This window comes from Oratosquilla oratoria, chromosome 12, assembly GCF_046742065.1.
Source record: "Oratosquilla oratoria isolate Oo_2021 chromosome 12, ASM4674206v1, whole genome shotgun sequence".
Classification (NCBI taxonomy): domain Eukaryota; kingdom Metazoa; phylum Arthropoda; class Malacostraca; order Stomatopoda; family Squillidae; genus Oratosquilla; species Oratosquilla oratoria.
In genome coordinates, this window is record NC_134788.1 from 62,438,212 (window position 1) to 62,466,209 (window position 27,998).

General features: G+C 40.1%; 1 protein-coding gene across 1 annotated transcript; it reads right to left on the reverse strand.

Annotated features, from left to right (window-relative positions):
* Window position 1: 1 nt before the first annotated feature.
* On the reverse strand, window positions 2-27,998 carry LOC143030450 (uncharacterized). The gene is made up of 5 exons (XM_076193599.1): window positions 27,907-27,998; window positions 17,500-17,614; window positions 13,519-13,659; window positions 5,426-5,765; window positions 2-191 (listed from the first exon to the last, which is right to left on the reverse strand). Exons 1-5 carry the CDS (start codon window positions 27,996-27,998, stop codon window positions 106-108), a joined length of 774 nt encoding a protein of 257 aa, XP_076049714.1. The 3' UTR covers window positions 2-105.

Here is a 27,998-nt window from a genome sequence, read left to right on the forward strand (position 1 = left end):
AAAAAAAAAATAGGAATTCTTACTGGTATCATGCCAAACTCAATGAGATCCCTTGCCTCACATTTGGCAAGTAATGCATCCTTCTCTAGGTTGTCTTCTTCAGCATCAGTTCCAGCTGTTTGGTGGGTCACATCTGCTTGTGTTGCAGCCCGTCGTCCACCTGACTGTCCACCCATTCCAAAGCCTAAGTACTGAGCAAGGAAGAGAATGGTCATAATGATAAGAATTTGACTTCTTACCTACATCCATAACTACAGAAGCAAATCATTGATGAACTTATCCAAAGTAATATTTCAAAGGATTACAAAGGATTACAAAGGCGGAGCATGCCGACAGGAGACCTTTTGATCCATATCTAGGTCTAAAACAACAGTATCCTGATTATCAAACATAGGTCACAATTAGCTTCATTAATGCCCCAATACATACATATACCAAAGGCTTCTTTCCCTCTTATAAAGGAGGTAGCCAAAAAAAAAACAAAGGCATAAAAACCACTCCCACCCATTCCATCCCTATCACACTCCACTCCCCTCCACCCTCTTCCCTCCCTCTCATCTTGACACATCCTGGATGACGGGTCATCCCTGCATCTTGTCCACTGCCCTGGGTCAGAAGCAGTGTCGCAAGACACAGCACATCCACAGCAAGGCCACTTCATTAAATCGGCAACCCCCCCCCACACACACACACACACACCCACACCTCTCCGTCCCCTCACACAGAAAAGGAGAAGACGGAGAGAAATCCCTTCGGGCTGTGTCAAATTTTTCTCACACATACTACCTCAACCCCCATCCCCCTATCCATTCCACGTCATATATCACAACATCATCCATATACAACCATTCTCCATTCACCCCTGTCTTCTGTCCTCTCCTATCCATCCTCAACAGACATTCCACTCTTTCCCAAAGCCTCTTTTACCCCATCTATCAATCTCATCCTAGGTCGCCCCCTCATATTAACTACTTCCACATCTGCCTTCTATACCTCTTTTACTAGTCTTTCTTCACTCATTCTTTCCATGTGTCCAAACCATCCTAATACTCTTTCATCCACCCTATCTCCCAACTCCCTTTCCACCCATTTTCTCCTCCTCACCTCCTCATTTCTCACCCTATCCAGCCCAGCAGGGTGGGGGGATGGGGGGTGAGGTAGTATGTATGAGAAAAATTTGACGCAGCCCGAAGGAATTTCTCTCCGTCTTCTCCTTTTCTGTGTGAAGGGACAGAGAGAGGGGTGGGGTGGGGTAGGGGTCGCCGATTTAATGAAGTGGCCTTGCTGTGGATGTGCTGTGTCTTGCGACACTGCTTCTGACCCAGGGTAGTGGACAGGATGCAGGGATGACCCATCATCCAGGAGGTGCCAAGATAAGAGGGAGGGTAGAGGGTGAAAGGGAGGGGAGTGTATTGGGGATGGAATGGGTGGGAGTGGTTTTTATGCCTTTTCCTTTTTGGCTACCTCCCTTGTAAGGGGGAAAAAGCCTTTGGTATATGTATGTACGTATGTATTGCCTCTGACCCAAGAAGTGGACAGGGGACAGGGATGACCCTTCATTCACAAAAAGCTACAAGAGAAAGGACAACAAATGGATTCTGGATGGGTTGGGTGTGGGCTGGCTGAAGGGTGGGTATATGCCCTAAGAATGTAAGAATGAAGGAGATTGCAAGAGACCATAAGGCCTACACTAGGCAGCTCCATAAAACCATAAGGCCTACACTAGGCAGCTCCATAAAACCATAAGGCCTACACTAGGCAGCTCCATAAAACCATAAGGCCTACACTAGGCAGCTCCATAAAACCATAAGGCCTACACTAGGCAGCTCCATAAAACTATAAGGCCAACACTAGGCAGCTCCATAACCATAAGGCCTTGAATAAGTCACCTCCATATAAAGGAGAAAGGTTCTTTTGATATATGTATGTATGCATGGTATGTTTGGAAGGGAGAATAAAGGGTAGACCAAGAAAAATGTGGTTTAATGGGTTGAATAAACCATAAGAATATGTGGTCAGGCTGTTAAACAAACAAAAATATATGAGTGACACAACTCAGATGAGGCGGCAGTATTGCTAGCAAAGTGATGAGGTGCAATCTTTACATGGCTTAGTGGGAAGAAGGGCAAGAAAATATGTAATGAAAGTGACAGGGGTGGAATTTTCCTCTCCTATGCCTAGCCACCTCACTTTGGAGGTAATGGTTGCCTGGATGTGAAAAAATGTCAGTCTGTTTTGCAAGATATCTGAATGTCAAGAGTGTCCTGATGAAAGACAGGTTAAAGCATTCTGGGCATCGATAAAGAAGCAGCCAGTAATATTGTTTGTAGGCATACATGTGGACATGTAAAAATAAGCAAATATTTGTAGGAAAAAAAATAAAGAAAAAGTGTAATACAACTTGTTGCAAAGACCAAATGAATAATTTAGTGGCTCCACTTACTTGAAACTGTTAGCAAGACCAGAAGGAAATGGGGAGGGGGAAAAATTAAATTGGTAATATCCTCCATTCATTTGTTTGTTGAAATCATACAAAACATAGGATTACATGTCACCCATGAATGCAGAAAGTTTATTGTTAAACCTCATATTATATGCACTTCTGACCCTACTCCATGCATTCAAGTGTAGTTAAAGAAATATGTAAGCTTTTTATTCATATATATTATGTTTTTATGTGTCCATTTATGTGACCATGAACCACTGGTTAGAGAGAAGATTTAATCAGAAAGACTGAGAAATAAATGAATAAATAAATAAAATTCTCTGAAAACTTTATTACATTGCACACTAATTCAAACTAAATGGTAAAAGACCTGGGTTAAATCAGCTGAAAGTTTGAATCATCTGATGATTACCTCAATCCCTTCCACACAAGAACTCATTATAATGCATGTATCAAAACAGCACAGATTGTACTGTGTACTTGCACTCACCAAAACAGGGGTGATACTAAAGTCTTAAAATGCAGTACAGTAAACTTTGTTATTAACCACTTAATCACAATCACTAAAGTTGTATATTAACTAATCTAATATACATAATATTGTATATTATACTTATTTTTGTAAATTTATATATATATATATATATCTATATATATATCAATATATATATATATATATATATCTATATATATCTATCTATATATATATCTGTCTATATAAATATCTATCTATATATATATATATATATACACATATATATATATATATACATATATATATATATACATATATATACAGGGTGAACAGAAAGTCCTTGGACTTTCTGATAATTTTTTAATTACAGTACATATTCTAAAGTATATATGCTAAATATCTTGTTATTAAACTATTAAATATTTGTTTCTTGCAGCTTTATTGAAAATATGAGCCAACGAGAGGCCATCATTCAGCTCCATCGCGCAGGGAAAACCAACTCTGAGATTATTAAACTCCTTAAAGTTGCCAAATCGACCGTGTATCATGTTGTGAATAGATTTAAGGAACTTGGTACATCTGAAGATCGTCCTAGGAGTGGAAGACCTCGCACTGCTCGAACAAAGAAAGTGGTTAACGCTGTCCGAGAGAGGATGCGGAGAAACCCAAAGAGATTCATCCGAAAACTGGCTAAAGACATGAATGTTAGCAACACTTCAATGAGAACCATCGTGAGAAAGGATCTTCGGTTGTCTCCCTACAAGATGAGAAAACGGCAGTTTCTTACACTTCTCCAAAAACAAAAGAGACTTGAAAGAGCACAGATTCTTCTCAGAGAACTGAAGACAGACATGGCAGGACAAGAGATCATTTTTTCAGACGAAAAACTCTTCACAATTGAAGCTCAGTTCAATAATCAGAACAATAGAGTTTATGCAAAGTCTTCTGCAGACATTAAAGATTCTGTGAGAACAGTTTACTGCCGCCAAAAACCATCTTCTCTCATGGTGTGGGCCGCTATCTCCAAAACTTGGAAGTCTCCTCTGATTTTTGTGGAGCAAGGGGTTAAAATCAATTCAGATCGCTACATCAACGATATTTTGGTTCCAGCCCTTGAAGAGATGAAGAAACACTTCAAAGATCATCCCTTCACTTTCCAACAAGATGGTGCGCCATCTCACACCTCAAGAAAGACTCAGGACTGGTGCTCACGTCAATTTCCAAGATTCTGGAGCAAGGAAATGTGGCCTCCCTCATTGCCTGATTTGAGCCCCATGGACTTTTGTGTGTGGTCTTTGTTGGGGGCAAAGGCGTGTTCCGTTGCTCACTCAAGTGTTGATGCTCTGAAGCAATCACTCCAGCGGGAATGGGTCAAAATACCCCAGGATAAGCTATGTGCCTCGGTCAAAAACTTCCGGGTGAGAATTGAGAGTTATCCGAGTGAAGGGTGACCACATTAAAAATTAATAAATGAGATTCATTCTAGTATTGTAAGCTATCATTGTGATACCTTTTTCATGAAATTTCATTTATTTTCTGTTAATAAATCGTTTTTATGTTGGTCCAAGGACTTTCTGTTCACCCTTTATATACATATATATATATACATATATATATATATACATATATATATATACATATATATATACATATATATATATATACATATATATATATATATATATATATATATATATATATATATATATATATATTTCTTTGTATATATGGGCAGATTTTCTCTGAAGCATGTTTGATAACAAATCATGGCAAATTTATTGTTGCAGAGCTTCTTATCTGCTTTTGCTCTTTTTCTGACAGCATTTTTGGCTTCCACAGGAAACTGTCTTATGATATCTCCATATGACATAGACTGTAACTTTAGGCACTGCTGCCAAAGTAAAATACTGACCAGAATGTGTTCCCCTTTCTATTCTAGACACCTCAAATGCATTCGTGATCTTTGCCAACTATGTCATTACTGTCAAAAGGTTTTCCTCACTTGATCTCTTGATTATCAATCATTGTTGCACTGTTCAGCTGTGATTTTGCAGTGAAGGAAAGGAGGGGGAAAGGGAGGGAAGGAGATAGAGAAAGAGAGGGAGACAGGTAGGGAGGTGTTTGATAGTAAGAGAGGCAAGAGGCATAGAGATAGTGATTGTGATGATGCGTTTCCGTTGAATGTCACAAACTCTTCCCCATCGGGAGGCTGAGACAGTGCCCCTTACGGCAGGCCTTGTAACATGGAATCTAATGAACTATACCCCGAGCAGGGTTCGAATTGTCATCATCTCTACCTTCATCGCAAGTGATATGGTTTAACGTCACAAACTCCTCCTATCGGAAGGCTAGGACAGTGTCCCTCACAGAGGACTTTGTAGTGTAACGACACCCTGACCCACTTGGCTAGCGAGATACAAGAGATAACACATTATAATGCCAACCCTTAGGGCAAACTTGTGATGACCAAGACGGTCAAGGAAGTCCGTAGTAGGTTGTGTTACCTGCCGCAGAAGGTCTGGATCTGCCTTGCGTAGGGGCCTGATGTTCTTGAGCGTGAACTCCGTCAGGAACGGAGTGAAGTCCTTCGTGCTCCTGGGTAGGAGGGCTAAGTCGTCCTTCTTCGCAACGACCGAGTGACCGTTGTCGAACCAAAGTCACCAAGAACTCCTCCACTTCCTCCTCCTTTTCCTCTCCCACTTCCCACAGCTTCTCTTCCAATTCGCCTTCCTGCCGCTTCCCTTCCTGTTTGTCATCCTGCTGCACCTCCTCTTTATGCTCCTCCATCACAGGAGACACAATTCGCACTTGTTCCCAAGTGTCCTCGACCTGGAGTCCAGAAATCTGAAAGAAAGAAAAGAGACCACAGAGGTTACATATTTACCTAGTTATCTCTCCGCGTCCAGTTTGTTCTTAAAATCGTGTATAGCTTTGATGTCTACTTTGTTCCAGACATCAATCACTCTGTGTGGGAAGCTATTCTTTTTCAGGTCTCTCCTGTAACTGTCCTTCTTTAGTTTCTTTTCATATCCTCCATTCATTTGTTTGTTGAAATCATACAAAACATTGGAGGTAGAACTAGATATTTTGAAGAGGAAAGAGCAGGGAGAAGTTACGTCTCCCATAAGTCAAAACTTGGGCCTATCCCAGACGACAGTCTGGACGGTGTTGAAGAATGACGAGGCTATAAAAAAAGCTGGGGAGAATGCAACGCATCTGCTGAGCAAATTGCTAACAAAACACCATGGGCCAATAATGGAGAAAATGGAAAGGTTGCTCAAAATGTGGATTGACGACCAGAATCGTCAAAATATGGCTCTGTCTTTGAATTTAATCTGTCAGAAAGCATTGTCCATTATTGAAAGACTGAAGGTAGAAATGGGAGTGGAAGACTTTGAATTTAAAGCAAGCAAAGGGTGCTTTGATAAATTCAGGCAACGTTCAGCTCTCCATAATATCAAGGTCACAGGTGAGGCTGCTATAACCATTACTAACCATCACCTACCACGCCCGTGATCCACATGCTTGCAACATAGCGAGACTCCCCTCTAGTTTACCTTGCATTTCCCAGAACATAAATCTAACGCAGCACATTTCAAGACAAACAAGATATAGATACCCAATGTCACCAGACTAACCTATTAAAAATCCTTTATCATAACTGCCCTATCATATTACTCATAAGCTAACATATATATAACATACCTAACAACACCCACCAACTATACAACTAACCCTCATATATAAAACTGACCCCAATGCATAGAATAGCGAGACCAACGCCTTTACCTACAACAACCCACTAACCCCCTATAACACCTATGTCAAAAACGCCAGAGCTGGGTAGGTCAAGAGCCTACCGGCCAGAGCTAGGTAGGTCAAGAGCCTACCTGCCAGAGCTAGGTAGGTCAAGAGCCTACCAGCCACAGCTGGGCAGGTCAAGAGCCTACCAGCCAGAGCTAGGCAGGCCAAGAGGCTGCCAGCCAGTTGTGCCCTAGGTCAAGGCCTGGCACGTATTATATTTTGCCCATAGGGCCCATTTGTACCTTGTAATATTTGCAACCAGATTGCTTCATTGTTAATAAATAGAAGAAACTCTGGTTTTGGAGTTTATCTCGCCCACATTAAGTCCTCCTTATGTAACCACAACCATTATCGGTTACACTGCTAGTGCCGACAAAGAGGCTGCAGACAAATTCAAGCCAGAATTAGAAAAGTGCATTGACGAGAAAGGGTACAGCAAGAAACAAGTTATAAATTATGATGAAACAGGACTTTAGTGGAAGACCTACATTGACAAGGAAGAAAAAAGTGCCAAGGGGTTTAAAGCCTCTAAGGACCGCTTAACCCTGTTACTTGGAGGCAATGCAGAAGGGGATTTGAAGCTAAAGCCACTCCTCATATACCATTCAGAAAACCTGAGAGCACTCAAGGGGTTACTGAAGCAATGCTTACCTGTGGTATGGAAATCAAATCCAAAGGCATGGCTGACCACTTCAGTTCACCTGGACTATTTTACATCATATCCGCCTCCAACTCTTAAAGAGTATGCATCAGCTAACAACATTGCCAACAGATTCTTACTGATAGTTGACAATGCTTCCAGCCACCCAAGGGCTATGGAAGACTGGGCGGATAATATCGAGGTGATGTTCCTCCCCCAAACACCACAGCTCTGATCCAACCGATGGCTCAGACAGTCATCAAGACATTCCAAGATTATTACCAATGGTGAACCATGCAGCAACTGATAAAGGGCACAGATGGGCCGGGCAAGCCCACTATCAGAGAATGATGGGAAGTCTTATAACATTAAGCATGCCTTACATAACATCAAGTCATCTTGGGATGAAGCGAAGAACTCTACCATGAACTTGGCGTGGAGTAAAGTATGGCCAGAATGTGTGCATAACTTCCCAGGCTTCGCTGAAGACAACATTGGTGTGATCAGAGATGACATCATAAATCTGTTACATAAGGCTGGCTTTGATGGAGTTAATGATGATGAAGTTCAAGATCTTTTGGAAAGCCATGGTAAACCTCTCACAAATGATGAACTTAAAGAGACAAGGCATTACAGGAGGCAGAAAAAGAGGGAAATGAGGAAGAAGAGCCTGTGCATGTCAATAGTGATAAAGGGTGTGTGTACAAAATACCTTGCAAATCATGTAATCAGTTATGTAATCAGTTGGTCAGACTGCTAAAACACTCACAACACGAATCAATCAACACAAGAAATACGTTAGAGAGGGAAACCAATCTAGCGGTATATTCAACCACATGAACCATTTTAACCACCCAGTTGACTGGGATAACGCTAAAGTCATCACATACAACAACAACATAACAGAAACAAATTTAATTGAATGCAGTTTGATCAAATCTAGTAAGGGGATATGTTAATCTTCATCAAGGTTTGTACAAATTAGATAGTTTTATTTCTCATGAAATTTCAAAATCGTTTAAATTGTAATATAAATTATGAGCAGTTGCCCCATACTTGTTGGTTACCAGGACGGTCCAAACGTCCGTCACATGTACTTCTTCCACTACCTCTCCGAATGCCCTCTTCACTATGTCATATATTCTGTACCTTGTTTCTTCATTTTATAATTCCTTCTTTGTATCTGCATTGAAGATGTAATTCTACGAAAGCGCTCTGCTTCGTTAGTTTACTTTTCCTAGTGGTTACTTACGCATTTGTGAACACAAGCTCCTGGTGTTTTTATTGCATATACAGGTAGTTCTCGATATATGCAACTTCGCTATATGCGAATTCGCGTATATGCGAATTCGCGTATATGCGATTCAAGAATTTGCACCACTTTTCGATATGTGCGGGGATATATTCGAAGATATGCGATTTGACCTAAAAAAAAAAAATAAAAAATAGTCGCGGCCGATTATTTTTTTCAAAAAACCTATTATATATTTGAAGTTGGTGCGCATAAAGCCATGTGGTAACACTGGCTGCATCTGCTAGGTAGAGCTGGCATCACTGCGGCGTTATCACAACAACAACACCGGCATCCTTCCTGTTTCATAGGCCAAACCATTGTCTTTCTGCAGGTAATTAAGCTTTTTTGATACACATACATACATATACCAAGGCTTTTTTCCCCCTTACAAGGGAGGTAGCCAAAAGGGAAAGGCATAAAAACACTCCCACCCATTTCATCCCTACATACACTCCACACCCTTCCTCTCATCTGAGCACCTCCTGGATGACGGGTCATCCCTGCACCCTGCCCACCGCCCCGGGTCAGAAGCAGTGTCGCAAGACACAGCACATCCACAGCAAGGCCGCTTCATTTAATCGGCGACCCCCCCCCTCTCCGTCCCCCCTTGCATATAAGGAGAGGACGGGGAGAAAATCCCTTCGGGCTGCGTCAAAATTTACTCACACATACACAAATTAATTATTTTTTTCACAAACAAATTAATTTTTTATACTTATTACTGCCCCAATTAATTTCGTCAATTTTCACTCTCTGCAAGAATTATCGTTTATTCTCCGCACTGGATAAACTCTAAGCAGTAAGCCTGCCTGTGTATCTCCAGAGCACATCAACAGTCAGTTTAAGCGTAGCAAGCAGTCTGAAATGTGAATTGTAAACAGACTGATTTTTCAAACAGCTGAAGAAAATACGCTTGGCGAAATAAGTGATGTTTACGGTAGCGTCTTTTCCCGAGGTTAATACTTACATGTCAGAGATTGTTAATGTTGCATAATACCATTGCCTTGTGCTAAAATGTATGTAAACATATATGAGATGCAGTATGTAAGCCCTTTGCCAAAATAAAATATGTAAAAAAAAAAAAAAAAAAAAAAATCAATCCGAGTTGAGAACGTATCCCCCTTTTTCCCATAGGTTCAATAGTTCGATATATGCGAATTAGTTATATGCGGGGGGTCCGCGGAACGGAACCCCCGCATATAACGATAACAACCTGTATATAATAAGGTACTACACGTTTTAAGACCTACCTGGTTAGCGACGACGCGGAGTTACAACGGACTTTATGACAGACGTTTAATGTAAAATCTCCCGAAGTTACGACGTCGTGTACGATAATTAAGTTGGCTGAGGCAAATTTGTATGATGTTATAATTTAACTTGTACGGTGGATATTAGCTGTAAGGTAAAGTGTTCTGAAGCTTATGTCTACATTACCATCCTGCAAGCTGCAAAAACTACCTGGGGTACAGTATATACCGGCAGTGGTAAATTTCTAGTTTCGACCATGGGCGCAATATAGCAATAGAAAATTAATTATCAATTTTGTAAATTATAATGTATCAACGTAATATGCAATTTTGTGAGCGGAAAAAAAAGAAGTGCTAAAACAAATTTCGTAAGTAACGAAGTCATGTCGGACGAATGATACACTATGTTATGATAGATGCCGATGTCGAAGAAATAAAAGGATGATGAATTCGTCTAACCTAAACTAAACTAACCTCACCTGTTTGATAAATCATTACCTGCAAATTAAATGTCATCCGGCTCATCCTCGTTGTCGTCGTCGTGAGAGACTTTGGCAGACGACAAGATGACAAGATGGCGTCCCAATCCTATGCTACCGACTTCATTCATTAGCATATTTTCTTGTAGCATGGTATTTTTTACTTTCATTTCCACCCACAAAATTGCATATTACGTTGATACATTTTAATTTACAAAATTAATGATTAATTTTCTATTGCTATATTGCGCCCATGGTCGAAACTAAAAAAATACCCTGGTATTCAATATGGAATGTCAGCATACGCGGATTTGGTCATATACGGTAATTTCAGGAACCTAACCACCATAAATAAACAGTAAATAAAGCTTTAATGTACTGTATAAAAGAGGGAAAATACACGAAAATAAAGATACATGTATTGCTGGACATTGTACATACAGTACATGTACGTATAGTATACACTTTCGCTTAACGACCAATTCGCTTAACGACGGCAAAGCCGGTCCCAATTGTCGTCGTTAAACGAGGAGTGCCTGTATATATACACTCACTATCCGAGTTACGACCTGTGCGACTTACGTCCACCCGTACTCACGACCTCATTCAGCAGATGCCTACATGCACATATTATGAGTTTACTGGTTTACTGTACGTTTGCACGTGGCGTCCAGCATCCCGCACGACAGTTACGGCAGCACAGCACAGCATCTCACCAAGGTTGCGCTGTCTGCCATAATTATGGTATTTCTACCATAATTTAGTGTGTGCCTACCATCTACCATAATTTTACTGGAATTGATATTATACCGTATTTCGATTCCCAGTTCCCACCGATAATCAGGGCAGGTGGGAATGGTCAGAAAGGGCAGTTTTGCCAGATCGGTGATACACGCTTCCCCAAAAGCCAAGACAGAGAGTCAGTTTACAGTAGTCCTGCATTCGTACTTTTCATTCTGGTTCGAGTTCTCTATTGGTCGAAAGTCGAAAGCTGTAGTGTATGAACATGGATACAAATAGCTTTAACCCAAGTCTATGATATTCCCGGAGTTCTGAAGTATAATATCTTATATTCAATAAGACAATATATCTCACTGTACTATTCCATTCATAAAATATTTATTTGATGAAATAACGTTATGCTATGATTATCCTTCTTTTCTTGCGAAGAGAGACCGAATGTTTTTGCATGGGAGGAGACGATTGAGCCCAGTGCATAGAAGCGAATCTTGTAATTGTTTTCATGTACATTTGAGGGAATTATTTTAAATGTTATTAAGCCTTTATTACTTCAACATCTTTTTATTAATTATGCCTCGACCAGCAGATACCAACAGATCCCCCATGGTGCCTCGCCAGACCTACTGCCTGATCTTTCCCTTAACCGTACGCACGAAGAAAGTGTAGATGACGTGCAACCAAAAAGTGGATTTTAATTTTTTTGTTTTTTACATGCATATTTTCTATTTTTTATATTTTGTATCTTTGTGTTAATTTGTATTTTCGGTCTCTAATAAGAATCCTGTGTAATATATTTTCTTTCTTTACCCTATCCTATTAATTTATTATTATTAATTTATTATTTAGCATAACAATCGAAGAGTATTGAATATTTTGCATACACTGAGAATGTTCTACAATGAGGCCACAAACGAAACATTTGAGCTGGATTTACGCTTTGCATTGCATCATATGTCCTTGAGTATACACCTTGAATGTATACGGTCCGAGTTATGACCATTTCGACTTACGACCGGTTGGTCGGAACCGATCTAGGTCGTAACTCAGATAGTGAGTGTATATACATATATATATATATAACAAAATAATAAATACATAGATATATCAGCAGCTTTTTCCTCCTTACAAGGGAGGTGGTCAAAGGTATAAATCCACTCCCACATAATAATAATAATAATAATAATATACATAACCCTAAAAATGCGACAATGCCCAAAGTGTGTCCCAGGAATCACACTAATTGAGCTAATGTATGGCCCATGTACACATTCATATACCAAAGGGTTTCTCCCTTACAAGGGAGGTAGCCAAAAAACAAAGGCACAAAAACCACTCCCACCCATTCCATCCCTATCACACTACACTCCCCTCCACTCTATTCCCTCCCTCTTATCTTGGCACCTCCTGGATATGCACACAAACAAAAGTCTCCACTGAACTTACCGGATGAGGCATTACTGCCACCTCTCTTGGTATCCAAACCCTTCTTATGGTTCTTCTTTATGACTTTACCTACATCTAAGTTCTCCGCCCCAGAACTGGAGGCTGTCGTCTGCTGGGGTAGTGACTCTTGTGGGTTATGGGAGGAATGGGGGATACTTTATAGATTTACTGTCGACATGAAGGGGTTAGGCGAGGTGGCAGAGGACAAAATGGCTGAGGGAGAGGAAGAAGAAACAGGAGGAGGGGCGGGAGAAGCCTCATGATGATGAGAGGAACATTTTCCATCGGAATCGCTTTTGCTCAACTTGTCTTCTGCCTGACATTTGATCGTCTTTGGCGGAGGGCACCGGTTATGTCGAGAAGAAATGTCTGGGTCTTCTGTGCTCTCCCAACACTTCAAGGCAGGTTTTTCAGTATTGTTCTAACTAAACAAATCCACAAAGGACTCTTCATGGTCGTAGAATGTCAGTCCGTACTTAGCCTTCACTGCCTCTACACAAACAACTCCTGCACCTTCTCGCACAGCAACCTCGGCTCTGTCGTAACTATCGGCAGTTTCTTTCCCAGGGTCTATCATTTCTGGGTTCCTGACGTCCTTCGTGTTCTGGTAATAAGAGATCTTCCCCAGTCTGGGCTGCATCGTGCGGAACGTCAGTGGCCCCGAGTGACTCGTCAACACTGTAGCGATTATCAACACCCTGGCTGAGTTCCTCGATGCCTGTGTTCGCCAGGTTCTGGTCACCATTTCCGTTGGATGATAAGACTATGACGGGTTCCCCTACGAATATGAATGCCTCAGGATTCAGTTCTCCCCCTCCTCTTACTGTCCCTTACTCCTCTTCCTTCCCTTACCCATTCGTCACATTCCACAGCACCTCGGCCAGCCTCAACTACAGCAGAAGCCTTTTCAGCCTCTCACACTACCTTTGGGGTATGGAGTACTCACTTTCCTCGGCAAGAATTCCCTCAAGGTGTTGTGCCCTTTCTGGTACTCCGTGGCAGCCACAAACATAATGCCTCGGGAACCCTTGATGTATACCCGGTAGTTACGCAAACTGATGCCGATTAAGCAGCTCTCACACATCCACTGTGGGGGAAAAATACGTGAGAAAAGATCCATGTGCATAAAATATATGCAAGTATAAAATCACTTCGCCCTTTTATTGTATATGTAACTTCATAATTTTTTATGCAAACTAGTTGATTTTTCTGCATTTTATCTCATGATCACTAACACTGGCCCAATGCTTCTTTTAATTCATAATGAAGATGGGAGGGAGGGAGGGAGGGAGAGAGAGATGGGGGAGAGATATGGGGATGGGGGGGAAAGGGGGGAGAAATAGGGAGGAGAGTAGGGGGAGATGGAGAGAGAGGTCAAGTGAGAGAGAGAAGACAGAGAGGAGAGAGAGAGAAGAGAGAGAAAGAGACAGAGAAGAGAGAAAGAGACAGAGAAGAGAGAAAGAGAAGAGAGACAGAGAAGAGAGAGAGAGAGAGAGAGGAGAGAAAGACAGAGAAGAGAAAGACAGAGAAGAGAAAAGAGAGGAAGAGAGAGAGAAGAGAAAAGAGAGGAAGAGAGAGAGAGAGAAAGAGAGAGAGAGCACAAGAGAGAGAGAGATGGGAAGCAACCTGAAGACCTACACCTTCTTCCCTCAGCACCTGGAGGACTCACCGCATCCTCATCCCTGCAGAAGTTGACATACCAGGAAGGTCACGAGGCATCCCCTCTACCAGCACTGCTGCTCCTCTTGGCCCTGCATGGGCTCCTCCTTCCGAAGGACGACCTCGCACCACCAGGGGATCTCCCGGGGAGACCACCACCGCCCTCCAAGGAGGAGGACGCTCCGGAGGAGAAACGCACACAGCGAATGGTTCTATAGAAGCCGCACAGCTGAACCACCTCACTCTGAAAGTCACCACACGTAATTGTACGATTCAAATGATTAAGATGAAGATGGGAAGAAAAGGGAAGGGATTATGTAATAAGTATATATATATATATATGGAAATAAACTCCACCAAAAGGACTTGAACCTTTGCCGTAGCGACTGCTTATTCTGAAACAAAGGCGATAGCATCAAGCCACCCAGGCCATACTATAAAAGGAACCACCCGATTCTCGACCTGGAGGTTCCCCGATGGTACTAGGCCAGTTCGGTCTCTATTCTAATTTCACCGAGTCTTTATTATGGCGAGCCCTCCGACAAGTTGAGTGTCATTTTGACAAATACTATTGCTTTTGTTTCAGAATAAGCAGTCACTACAGCAAAGGTTCAAGTTCTTGTGGTGGAGTTTATTTCCATTTGTTAAGACGAAACACAACACACACAGTATATATATATATATATATATATATATATATATATATTATATATATATATATATATGATATATATATATATATATATATATATATATATATCATTGACTTTTTCCCCCCTACAAGGGAGGTAGCCAAAGTTAACAGCATAAAATCCACTCCCACCCATTCCAACCCACACACTCCACTCCCATCCACCACCCCTCCCTCCCTCTTTACTTGGCTCCTCCTGGATGACGGGTCATCCCTGCATCTCACCCACTGTCCTGGGTCAGAAGCAGTGTCGCAAAACATAGCACATAATAACAATAATAATAAATAATATATAAAATGGTAAAATATAGTACCAGAGAACATTATAATAATAATATAAAAAATAATAAAAAATAGTACCAAACATTAAGAGAGGAAGAGATTTGCTGGAAAGGTACGATAAGGGCAACGGATGACGGGGGAGTAATAATATTTGCCGTTGCCTCGAGATTCACCGACTGAAATCCCGCAGACCCAAAACAGAAAGAGCCCCTTGGGTTCTCCCTTACAGAAACATTTGGAATCTTGTTCGTATTGTATCGACAAGAGATGTTTTCTACCTCACCAGATGGTAAAAGGAAGAAGATAAGGAAGAAGATAAGGAAGGGAGGAGGAGGAGAAGGAGGAGGAAGAAGATAAGGAGGGGAGGAGGAGGAGGATAAGGAGGGGAGGAGGAGGAGGATAAGGAGGGGAGGAGGAGGAGGATAAGGAGTGGAGGAGGGGGAAGAGGATAAATAGGAGGTGAAGGAGGGGGAGGATGTGATGATACAAGGAAGAGAAGAGAACTAGAAGGAGGGGGCAGAGGAGGAGGAGGGGCAGAGGAGGAGGAGGAGGAGAAGGCAGAGGAGGAGGAGGAGGAGAAGGCAGAGGAGGAGGAGAAGGCAGAGGAGGAGGAAGTGGAGGAGGAGTAGGAGGAGGAGCAGGACAAGGAGGAAATGGAGGAGGAAGGATGACAATGAAGAGAATGAGAAGAAGAATGAGGGGGAGAATGAAGAGAATATGGAGTAGAAGAATAATGAGGAGGAGGAGGAGGAAGAGGAGAGCTAGCTCTCATTACGTAAAAAAGTTGGAGTGAAAACAAAGTTGATACGGAGAAATCCTGGGCCTGGTCTGGGGACCAAACATCAGCCTCTCAAGGCTGCACCTCTGGATAGAGGTGAAAGTTTATTTATTTTATTATCTATATTACTATATTTATTCATCATTATCATTTTCCTTATCATACCTAGTTATGGACCAAAAGGTCTCCTGTTTGCATGGTCCTCCTTTGTAATCTTTTGTAAAGACAGGCAGCAAGACCTCCATTCGCAGGTACTAACAGTCAGTCACCAAATAGAAAAAATATATACGAACTGATGCACACAAATGAAAGGATCAGCGATTCGGCACATAGCTTGTGACTTAATTATTTTACTTTCTAACATGCAAGGATATTTAATTCTTTATTCTTGTGCTCTTAACCCATTAAACTCCGATGACAAGATGTCTTGTCATTTGGTCAAATAAAACAAAAAATCATAAAACACCAAAATGTTTGATCAAACACCAGAAAAATATGACGTCAGTCCTAGCTTCGCTCGCGAGCGAAGCGAGGACTGACGTCATATTTTTCTGGTGTTTGATCAAACATTTTGGTGTTTTATGATTTTTTGTTTTATTTGACCAAATGACAAGACATCTTGTCATCGGAGTTGAATGGGTTAAGAGCATTTTTCTTCTTAAAACAGAATTATTTTCATAAAAAAATTTATAATCTAAGAATAGAAGGATAGAAATTGTCGATGATTAACCCCTTCCATACGGTGCCTCACACGTAGGCGTCATGGGGAGCGAGTGTATTCGCGAGGCTGCCATATCGGCGTCTTGATTATATTTATTGTAGTCGCCCCTGTGTTTTTACATTCTCTCAAATGTGCCCTGAATCCCATTCTCTGTGGTATTCAAAATTCGCGGGTGAAAGAGAGAACGATCGATATAAGCGGTGACTATATTTTATGATGCGAGTATTATTACGACACGTCATACGGCTGGCATTGGCTGCTGCCACTGAGATCTAAGTCCATGACGCCTACGTGTGCGGCACCGTATGGAAGGGGTTAAGTGAAGCGGCCTTGCTGTGGATGTGCTGTGTCTTGCTACATTGCTTCTGACCCAGGGCAGTGGGCAGGATGCAGGGATGACCAGTCATCCACGAGGAGCTAATATGGGAGAGGGGAGTGGAAAGGGCAGTAGATGGGAGTGGAATGGATGGGAGTAGGTACATGCCTTTGACTTGGTTACCTCCATTATAGGGGGAAAAAAGCTCTTGGTATATGGATGGATAGATAGAAGAGTATAAGTCTTAATTTGCGCCTTCATCGCCTCCTCTCGCATCCTAAGCATGTCAAAACGACTTACCCTCATATATTCAGACTAAAATACTCTGAACATTTGGTGATAAATTGTACAGTTGCAATTAATTTTTCCCTGTTTAGCATCACAAGCGGTGGAAGCTTCCTGACACGGCCCTAATCATAACCTCTGTTGTTAAGTAAGCCCTACATGATTGATATTATTGTGCAATATTCTGTATTTTACAGTATTACAGAACACTGGCCCAACACCCTCTGCCATTTGGGTCATGACTAATACGTGGTTCCAGAGATCACAATCTCCTATCCCATTATGAACCATCCCTACACTGTCAACAATCCTGTATGATACAGAATATTACACAATAATATTGATCATTAAGGGCATGTTTGACATTGTAACAGACAGGACCTACACAAGGGGGGGGGGTCCAAGAGCTAAGAACAGCCCCATGGCGACCACGCAACATCTGTCGCCACCTCGAGGACAAGTGCTTTCTACAATTCCCAGTCAGACATACATTTCATTGACACACACACACACACACACACACAATGTTTGGATAAAAAAGGAAATGAATCCCGAGGAATTAGAAAAAGATAGGGAACTGAGAAGAGAGACTAAGGGGAAAAAAAACAAGAAAAGAATGGAGACTGAAAAAAAAATAATAATAAATAAGAAAATAAAAAATAATTTTTGTTTTTTGGAGAGTGCTAGATCCGAGACTGAGAAAATGGTACATCAGAAAAATGGAAACTTAAACCAAAGAAGAGAAGAAAAATTAAAAGTGGCATATACAAATATGGATGGTATGATATCAGGATTAAACGAATTGAATGACTATCTATCAATAGTATAACCTGACATGATGGGAATTGCAGTGGCAAAACTGAAAGGTCCAATACAATCAAGTACGGTGGGACAAGGATTATACAACATTTGGTCAAAAAATAGGACAGACAAACAGGGGGAGGAGTCATGATATTGACTAGAAAGAACCTAAATGTGATAAAGGCAACAGAAGGAAAAGATAATGTGGAATTAATCACAGTTAAGGCCAAAAACAGCAGTATGAAAAGTAGAAGGTTTACAGTTGTTTATGTGCCACCAAAAACTAAGACCCGGACTGACAGCAAACACTCAAAATTACTAGAAGATACAAAGAATGAATTAACTGAGACACTGAAATATAGAGAAATTATAGTAATTATGGGTGACTTTAATGAAAAGGAAATAAATTGGGAAGAATTTACTATGGGAGGTGGAGACGTACTCTGGGGAAATGCCCTACTGGATATGACCAAAGATTACACATTGACGCAATGGGTTAAAGAAAATACTAGATTTAGACAAAACGAAGAACCATCGAGACTAGATTTGATATTCACTTCTGAACCAGAAATAGTGGAAGAAATAAATTATAAAACACCAATTGGGAAGAATGACCACATACTAATAGAGATCAAACTTAAGGAACAAAATGTGGTAAGAAGGAACAAGAAACAGAGAGGGAAGACTGATGTACAACAAAACTGATTTTGTAAAACTTAGGAAATTTTTCCAAAATGCCTGTTGGGAAAAATTTGCAAATAATGAAAAAGACAGAAGAGAAATGGAACATTTTCAAAGAAATATATTGAGGGAACAGACAAATATGTGCCTAAACGGAAACAAAAAAGGGAGTACATAAAGTGCTGGTATAATAAAAAGTGTAGCGATCCTAAAGACAGAAGAGACAAAGCTTGGAAAAGATGGAGGAGACGAAAAAAAAGAGACCAAATGGCAAACATACATTAAGCTGAGAAATGAATACGTAGACACAAGAAGAGAGGAAAAAAGAAACTATGAAAAAGATTAGAAATGGAGAGAGTGAATGGTTTGAGGTAAAGGTGGGACTTCGTCAGGGATGCATTATGTCACCCTGGCTGTTCAACTTATACATGGATGGGGTAGTGCGAGAGGTAAATGCAAGGGTAGTGGGTCAGGGATTGGAGATGGTTAAAGAAAAAGGAGAAAAGTGGGAGGTGAGCCAGCTGTTGTTTGCGGACGACACTGCGCTTGTGGCAGGATCGGAGGAGGGATTGAGGAAGTTGGTGACAGAGTTTGGGAGAGTGTGTGATAGAAGAAAGCTGAAGATAAATGTGGGTAAAAGTAAGGTGATGAGATGTACAAGGGGTGAAAGTGGCAGTAATCTGGAAGTGAGCATTAAGGGAGAGCAACTGGAGGAAGTGGATAGTTTTAGATACTTGGGTGCAAATGTGGCAGGAAAAGGTGGAATAAAGGTGGAGGTAGAATGTAGATTGAGAGAAGCGAGTAAATGCCTTGGTGGATTAAAAAGTGTAATGAGGAATAGAAATTTGGGAATGGATGCTAAGAGGAGACTGTATGAAGGAGTGATTGTACCAACAGCACTGTATGGAGCAGAAACATGGAACATAAGAGAGGAAGAGAGAAGGAGCTTGAATGTGTTTGAGATGAAGTGTCTGAGAAGTATGATGGGGGTTACTAGGCTAGAGTGAGAAATGAGGAGGTGAGGAGGAGAACTGAGGTGGAAAGGGAGTTGGGAGATAGGGTTGATGAAAGAGTATTAGGATGGTTTGGACACATGGAAAGAATGAGTGAAGAAAGACTAGTAAAGGAGGTATGGAAGGCAGATGTGGAGGGAGTGAACATGAGGGGACGTCCTAGGATGAGATGGATGGATGGGGTGAAGGGGGCTTTGGGGAAGAGGGGAATGTCTGTTGAGGAAGGACGGGAGAGGACAGAAGACAGGGGTGAATGGAGAATGGTTGTATATGGATTATGTTGTGATGCATGAGGTGGAATGGACAGGGGGATGGGGGGGTGAGGTAGTGTGTGCGAGCAAAATTTTGACGCAGCCCGAAGGGATTTCTCCCCGTCTTCTCCTTCATATGGGGGGACGGAGAGGGGGGGTCGCCAATTTAATGAAGCAGCCTTGCTGTGGATGTGCTGTGTCTTGCAACACTGCTTCTGACCCAAGGCAGTGGACAAGGTGTAGGGATGACCCGTCATCTAGGAGGTGCTAAGATGGGAGGGAGGGTGGAGGGGTGTGGAGTGTTTTCAGGGATGGAATGGGTGGGAATGATCTTATGCATTGTCCTTTTTGGCTACCTCCCTAGTAAGGGAAAAAAGCCTTGGTATATGTATTTTACCTAGTTGTATTTTTAAACTCGTGAATGGTTTTTGTGCATACTATTTCATTATCCAGTTTGCTCCAAGTGTCCAAAACTCTGTGGAAAACTGTTTTTCTTCAATTCTCTTCTATAGCTATGTTTTCTTAATTTCTTTCCATGTCCTCTTGTGTTTCTCTTGTCCCAGTTTAGTAATTCTTCTCTATGAAGTATCTCTGTGCCTTTCATGATTCTATAGATGGTCAATAGGTCTCCCCTCTCTCTTCTTTGCTCCAGTGTCGGTAGCTCCAGTTTAGCCAATCTCTCCTCGTATGATAGGTTTGCAAGTGCAGGTGCCATTTTTGTAGCTGCTCTTTGGATTCTTTCTATTTTTTTCTATTTTCAATGTCGTCGCATACTCTAGTCTAGGCCTTATCAATGTAACCAAAATTTGTTTTATCATGTCTTCGTCCAAGTAAGCAAATGCCACTTTTATTGATCTTAGCAAGTTGTAAGTCTCCCTGACAATTTTGTTAATCTGTATATCATAGGACAAGTCGTTTGTGATAATTACTCCCAAGTCTTTTTCGGATCCTACTTTCTTTACTTCCTTGGTTCCAATTGTATATTTTCTTGATATTCTGTTTTTGCTTTTTCCAAACTCCATTATGCTACACTTCTTAGTATTAAAATCCACTTCCCATTTCTGACTCCAGTTCCATACCCTATTCAGGTCTTCTTGCAGTGCTTCACAGTCCTTATCAGTTTCTACTTTCCTTAACAGTTTGGCATCATCAGCAAAGAAGCTCATGTAACAGTTCACGCCCTCGTCCATATCATTCATATAGATAGCAAACATTATTGGTGCCAGTACAGATCCTTGCGGTACTCCACTGATCACCTCTTTCCAATCTGAATATTTTTCTCTGAGCACTACTCTCATCTTTCTACCAGTCAGGAAGTCCTCCATCCATTTTAGTACGTTCCCTTGTATTCCTCCTATGTGTTCGAGTTTTTTTTTTTAGTCATTTTCTGTGTGGTACTTTGTCAAATGCTTTTTGCAAGTCTAGGAATGCACAATCAGTCCATCTGTTTCTTTCTTGCACTATGTCTATTAGTCTTGAGTAGAAGCATATTAAGTTTGTGGTGCATGATCTATATGTATGTATGTATGAAAAAGACATAATAGCAAAATGCAAAGATCAACCTAAATTGGTATACAAATATGTAAACAACAAACTAAAACACAAACACAAAATAATAAAACTGCATGAAGGAAATCAAGAATACACAGAAGATGTAGAAATGACCGAAGTGATGACCATACACTTTAAGTCTGTTTATACAACTGAAAGCTCATAATTGTGGGATGATAGTCGACAGGAAGAATCCCCTAAAATGGAAGAAATAATGGTGACACACAAAGAAATAAGAGACCAAATAAAGAAACTCGATGTCAGAAAGTCACATGGGCCAGACGGAATAGTGAACTGGATATTAAAAGGATGCATAGATGAACTCACTGACAAAATACACAAGATAATTGACTTCTCACTCAAAGATGGAGAATTACCACAATACTGGAAGAATGCTAATATTGTATCAATATATAAGGGAGGATATAAAGAAAATCCAACAAATTACAGACCAGTATCCCTTACAAGCACAATTGCAAAAATATGCGAAAGAGTTATTAAAAACAAATGGACTAAACACTTGGAAAAGAACAAAATATTAAACCCCAAACAATTTGGATTTAGAAATGGAAGATCATGTACTACAAACTTAAGATGCTTTTACTCAAGATTGCTAGACATAATACAAGAAAGAGATGGCTGGGCAGATTGTGCCTTCCTGGACCTACAAGAGGCTTTCGACAAAGTACCACACAAAAAACTTTATGAAAATTGATCTAGTAAGCTCTGGATTGGCTTTAATAATGTTTGCTATTTACATAAACGACATGAAGGAATTAAATGCTACATAAACTTCTTTGCAGATGATACAAAACTATTGAAGAGAGTGAGTAACAAAGAAAACTGTAAATCTTTTCAGGGAGATCTGGACAAAGTCTGGAACTGGAGTAAAAAAAAAAAAAAAAAAAAATTCAACATTGAAAAATGTAGTGTAATGGAATTTGGAAAAAGCAAAAATAGGATACCCGGTAAATCTAAAATTGGAACAAAAGAAGTTACAAAAGTAAATTCAGAAAAACTTAGGAGTGATCATTTCAAATGACATGCCACAAGACAAACATGTAAACAAAAAGGTTGGAGAAACCTACAACCTATGAAGATCAATGAAAGTGGCCTTTGACAATATGGACTAAGAGGAGGAGAGAGAAAAAAAAAAATAGAAAGAATTCAAAGAGCACTAACAAATATGGCACCAACACTCAGTAGGCTGACATATGAACAAAGATTTGACACACTAAAATTATCTCTGGAGCAAAGAAGAGAAAGAGGTGATTTGATATCCATATATTGAATTATGAAAGGGATGGAAATCCTTGACAGGGATAATCTACTTGAATGGGACAATAGAAATACAAGGGGACACAAGAAGAAACTTAAAAAGAACAGTTACAGAAGAGATCTGAAAAAGAATAGGTAAATACACACACAATAGAATATCAGAGCAATATAAAATCGGAACTAAGGAGGTAAAGACAGCGGGATCTGAAATAGATTTGGGAGTAATTATCTCAAATGACTTGTCCTATGATAAACAAATAAACAAAATTGTCGGAATCCTATAACTTGTTAAGATCAATAAAGTGGCATTTACATATTTGGACAATGAAATTATTAAAAAAAAGTCCAGAGAGCAGCCACAAAAATGGCCCCTGCACTTTCAAACTTGTCATATGAAGAGAGACTGGCTAAACTGAGTTACAGACTCTGGAGCAAAGAAGAGAGAGAGGTGACCTGCTGACCATCTATAGCATCATGAAGGGCACAGAAATACTCGAGAGAGGACTTGTTAAGCTGGGACAAGAGAAACACAAGAGGACATGGAAAGAAACTCAAAAAACATAGTTATAGAAGAGATCTGAAGAAGAACAGTTTTCCACATAGAGTGGTGGACACTTGGAACAAACTGGATGAAAAAATAGTGTGTGCAAAAACCATTCATGAATTTAAGAGCAAACTAGACACTGTGAGATACAAAGGCGGGACACCATGGGCGTAGCTCCCCTTCCTGTAAAATACAACTAGGTAAACTAGGTAAATACATACACAAACATTGCTGAGGCAGTGCAATTTAGTATAGCTCAAAGCTTTAAGATTCCTTTAGATAAACACCTAAGAAATATGCTATAACCTGCCATTTATCTTATTTATTAGTTTATTATTATTTATAATTTTTATATATCATCATCTATGTTTACTATTTATTTATATAATTTATTTAATTACTCATGTATTCATTTTTTTTTTTTTTTTTTTTGCATCCGACCTAGTTATGGACCAAAAGATCCCATGATGACATGCTCTTCCTTTGTAATCCTTTGTATTCACACACTGCGTACTTCTTTCCATCAGTATTTATAATTAATTATTAGGAAGCTCACTGGCTGAGCGGGTTTGGGCATCATTATTTGCGGTGAAGGTCGAGGGGATGGCAGTTCGAGCCCTGTCACATGAGAAGTTGAACCAAGGGCATTATGGTTCGTTTTATTCCACGCTACAAAGTCCTCTGTGTGGGGCACTGTCCTAGCCTTCCGATAGGGGGGAGTTTGTGACGTTATACCATATCATCATCATTATTAATCATTGTAGGCCTGATCATACTTGCGGAAAACTTTGGTCAATTTATAGTTTCACCCAACCAATGATTTTGATATGTGGCTTATGTGTTTCTGGTGAGAAATGTTGTGATATGAATGATGGTGTACATCATTTCCATCGCAAATGCATACTTTTCAAGTAATTAAATATTGAAGTTATGCACTTATGCCTACATCTCCCCAACAATTTTGGGGGACCTGTGGGAAATCGGGGTTTTTGGGAGGGGAGCACCATTAACTCGAGTAATGCTCGTTGCCAAACAGGTATGAAATGAACAAGAACACAAAAAAAACATATAAAAAAACAACAACACAAAATTCACCTTTAAGGGTGGGAATGGCGCCAGGCACAGCCATATTTGTTTACCAACGATTCGAAATATTTATTGATATATCTGCTAGACTTAGCGAAGCCAACCGCGCATGGTGTTGGTCAGAAGTGCTACCAACGAATCGCTAAATTTCTCACTATTTCCGCTAAATTTAGCCCAGCCTGCCCACACAAAAGTTGCTAACCGTAAAATAGGGAATAAATGCATGAGGCTTGGAGAGGACCAATCGTTGCGAATTTGTGTACAGTTAACCTAACGTAATGTAACATAACCTCAACTTAACTAAACCTAACTCAACCTTACCATAACCTAACCTAACAACGTAACCTAACCTAACCAACCCTGACCTAACCTAACCTAACCAACCCTGACCTAACCTAACCTAACCAACCCTCACCAACCCTAACCAACCTTAACCTAACCTAAGCAACCCTAACCTAACCAATCCTAACTTAACATAACCTCAATCTGACCTAGCTTGGGGGCTTTGCCCCCAGACTCCTCCAATCCGCACAACAGCACACTTAGTAACATAACTTGTGGTCTCTTAAACATATAACAATTAGTATGTGTATTTATGTATTAGAACTAATAGGTAATAAAGTAAATGGTAAGCATATATTCCAGAAAATAAAAAACAATTTCCGACCTGTTTGGCAACACACGTTACTCGATTTAATAGTCCCCCACCCAAAAAACCCCGATTTCCCACATATCCCCAAAGATCGTTGGGGAGATGTAAGCATTAGTTGAAATATTAATTACTTGAAAACTACGCATTTGAGATGGAAATCAACATCTCAGCAGAAACACATAAGCCACATTAGAAAAACGTTGGTTGGGTGAAACTAAAAGCAAGAAATTTAGCGATTCGTTGGTAACGCTGCTCATTATAACAAAGCGAGAAATTTAGCTATTCGTTGGTAACGCATTACCAATGTAGAGGATATAGCGATAAATATTTCAAATCGTTGGTAAACAAATATGGCTGTGCCCCGGCACCATCCCCACCCTCAAAGATGAAATTTATGTTTTTTAATATGTTTTTTTGGTGTTCTTGTTCATTTTATGCCTGTTTGGCAACGAGAATTACTTGAGTTAATAGTGCTCCCCTCCCAAAAACCCCGATTTCCCACAGGTCCCCCCAAGTCGTTGGGAAGATGTTGGCATAAGTGCATAACTTCAATATATAATTACTTGAAAAGTATGCATTTGCGATGGAAATGATGTACACCATGGTTCATATCACATTTCTTACCAGAAACACATAAGCCACATATCAAAATCGTTGGTTGGATGAAACTATAAATTGTCCAAAACTTTTGACTGCCTTGGGGCTTTTCAAGGGTTTTTACTGCCATGCAAAACTTCTTTTGACTTTCCCGGTAACAGATCATACAATTCCCCTGTAAATGCTCTTTGGAGCTCTGAAGTCACTAATGCACTTGAAACAATTACTCCAAAGCAGGGGATGTTACTTACTTATTTTCTTTTTTAGATAACAAGACACCGCTGTTACTATTAATTTATCATTTGTTTCTTCATTGAAGTAAAGGAAAGGCGAAAAAATCTACCTATAAATATTTACATTAATGAAGTAAATATCTACCCAAATCTGTACAGAGAAATTGTTCCCATATATGAGCAAGTTTAACAATAGCCACAAACTCAGCAATAAAAATCAAATAAATTTAAAATGAACAAAATACAGCTATTCATATAAATGTGCCATAAACCTAATTTTAAAATTAGACAAGACTGGATAACCTTCCATGTACAGCTCTCATTGATAACTGCAACCTCTCCCATTTTTGTACAAAGATTTAATTAAATCGAAATAATTTTACTATTGTACTGAGTCACCAGCCGAAAGCTGGGTCAATGCAACCAATACAATACAGAATTATTCACATAATACATATTTCTGCATTGTATTACTTTTACATGTAAGCCAAATCAGTGTACTATTCTTATTCTACTTCCTATATTTAGCATTTGAATCATGATTTTAAATGTTTACATTAATTGATCGACGGTAACTGGTGACCTGCCAGGGGCCGTATACACAAAACTTTTTTGTTAGCCTTAACAATCTCTGCTAGCTAACAGAAAACCACTAAAAGTTATACACCAATGCTTAACTAACAACTGTTAGCTAGCAAACAGTTGTTTGTCAAGTACCGCTAAACAGCGCTGAAGTTAGCAGCTTATGAACATGTAAATGGACGTATTATCAAAAATTGCACACATAAAACAGTGTTATTAATGCAGTTGTTCAGAATTTATTAATAAAGTATCATGATAGCACATAGATATCGTATGTATGGGTTTTTAGAAGTACTTATTAACCAACGACAGATATTTTTGGACGAAGGCGCATTGTACAGGCGGCCGTGCCACAGACAAATCTTCCGACAGAAGACTCAACAATTATTTCAGAGGACATAGACATGGCAGAAGAAACAGAAAAAGAAAAGGAAGCCAAACTGGTCACAAGAGGAAACACTCCTCTTGATCAACGTGATTATGGAGAAAAAATAATTATAAATGGGCGATTCAAGCCAAGTTTAAACCACAAGGATAAGAGGGAGGCATGACAAAGCACGTTGATGCTATGGTATTGTTTTCTGTTTACATATAAATGTTCATCGACACTTGGAGCCCCAATTCTAATGTTTGTGCCATCTATGGTACCCACAACACCGGGAAACCTACAGTCTTCCATGAACTCTGCTTTTTTTACTTGCACTTCTTGGCGAGTCAATAGGAATTTTACAAACTGAGTTACATTATCTGGTTCTGATAGTGCATCAATTGTTTGAGTAATGACACGGCTGATTGATGCTTGCGAGGTCCCAAATTCGTCACTGCTGCATTTTACCTGTGGCTAAATATCATTGGGTAATTGCCACCTTCGTCTCAGGACTCAGTGGTCGATTCCGTTCTGTTCGGGATTGAAGTTTGTCCCTCACTAAATCAGCCATTTTTATTATACCAGCACGGTTCATTCTGAAGCGTTTGATGAGTTCGTCGTCATTGTACTCGTTAAATAGGGACGTCGCTGTCGATAAACTCGCAGTCATCTTTTTAGTTGTTGTTGCTCCGCCATCTTCTCTACTAACAGGAACTTGTTAAGAGCATAATAGTCCTCCTCAGCACTTTTATCTTAACAGTACTTTTAAGGCCCTAACAAGTTTTCTGTATCCACTGTTAGTGCTTAACAGCTAAATGTTAGCCTTAACAGGAATTTGTTACCCTTAACAGCTATTTGTTAGTGCTAACAAGTTTTGTGTATACGGCCCCTGGTCCTCCATGATTTGTATACAAATTAGTTCCATAAATTTTCAGCTTAGTTGATAATTATTCAACTTTCCGTTACCTATTGTTGATATCACTATTTCTTACCTCTGCAATATCCGGGGGAAGGTTTCCAATCTTTATGCTACGATATTTGTACCATTTGCTTTCCAT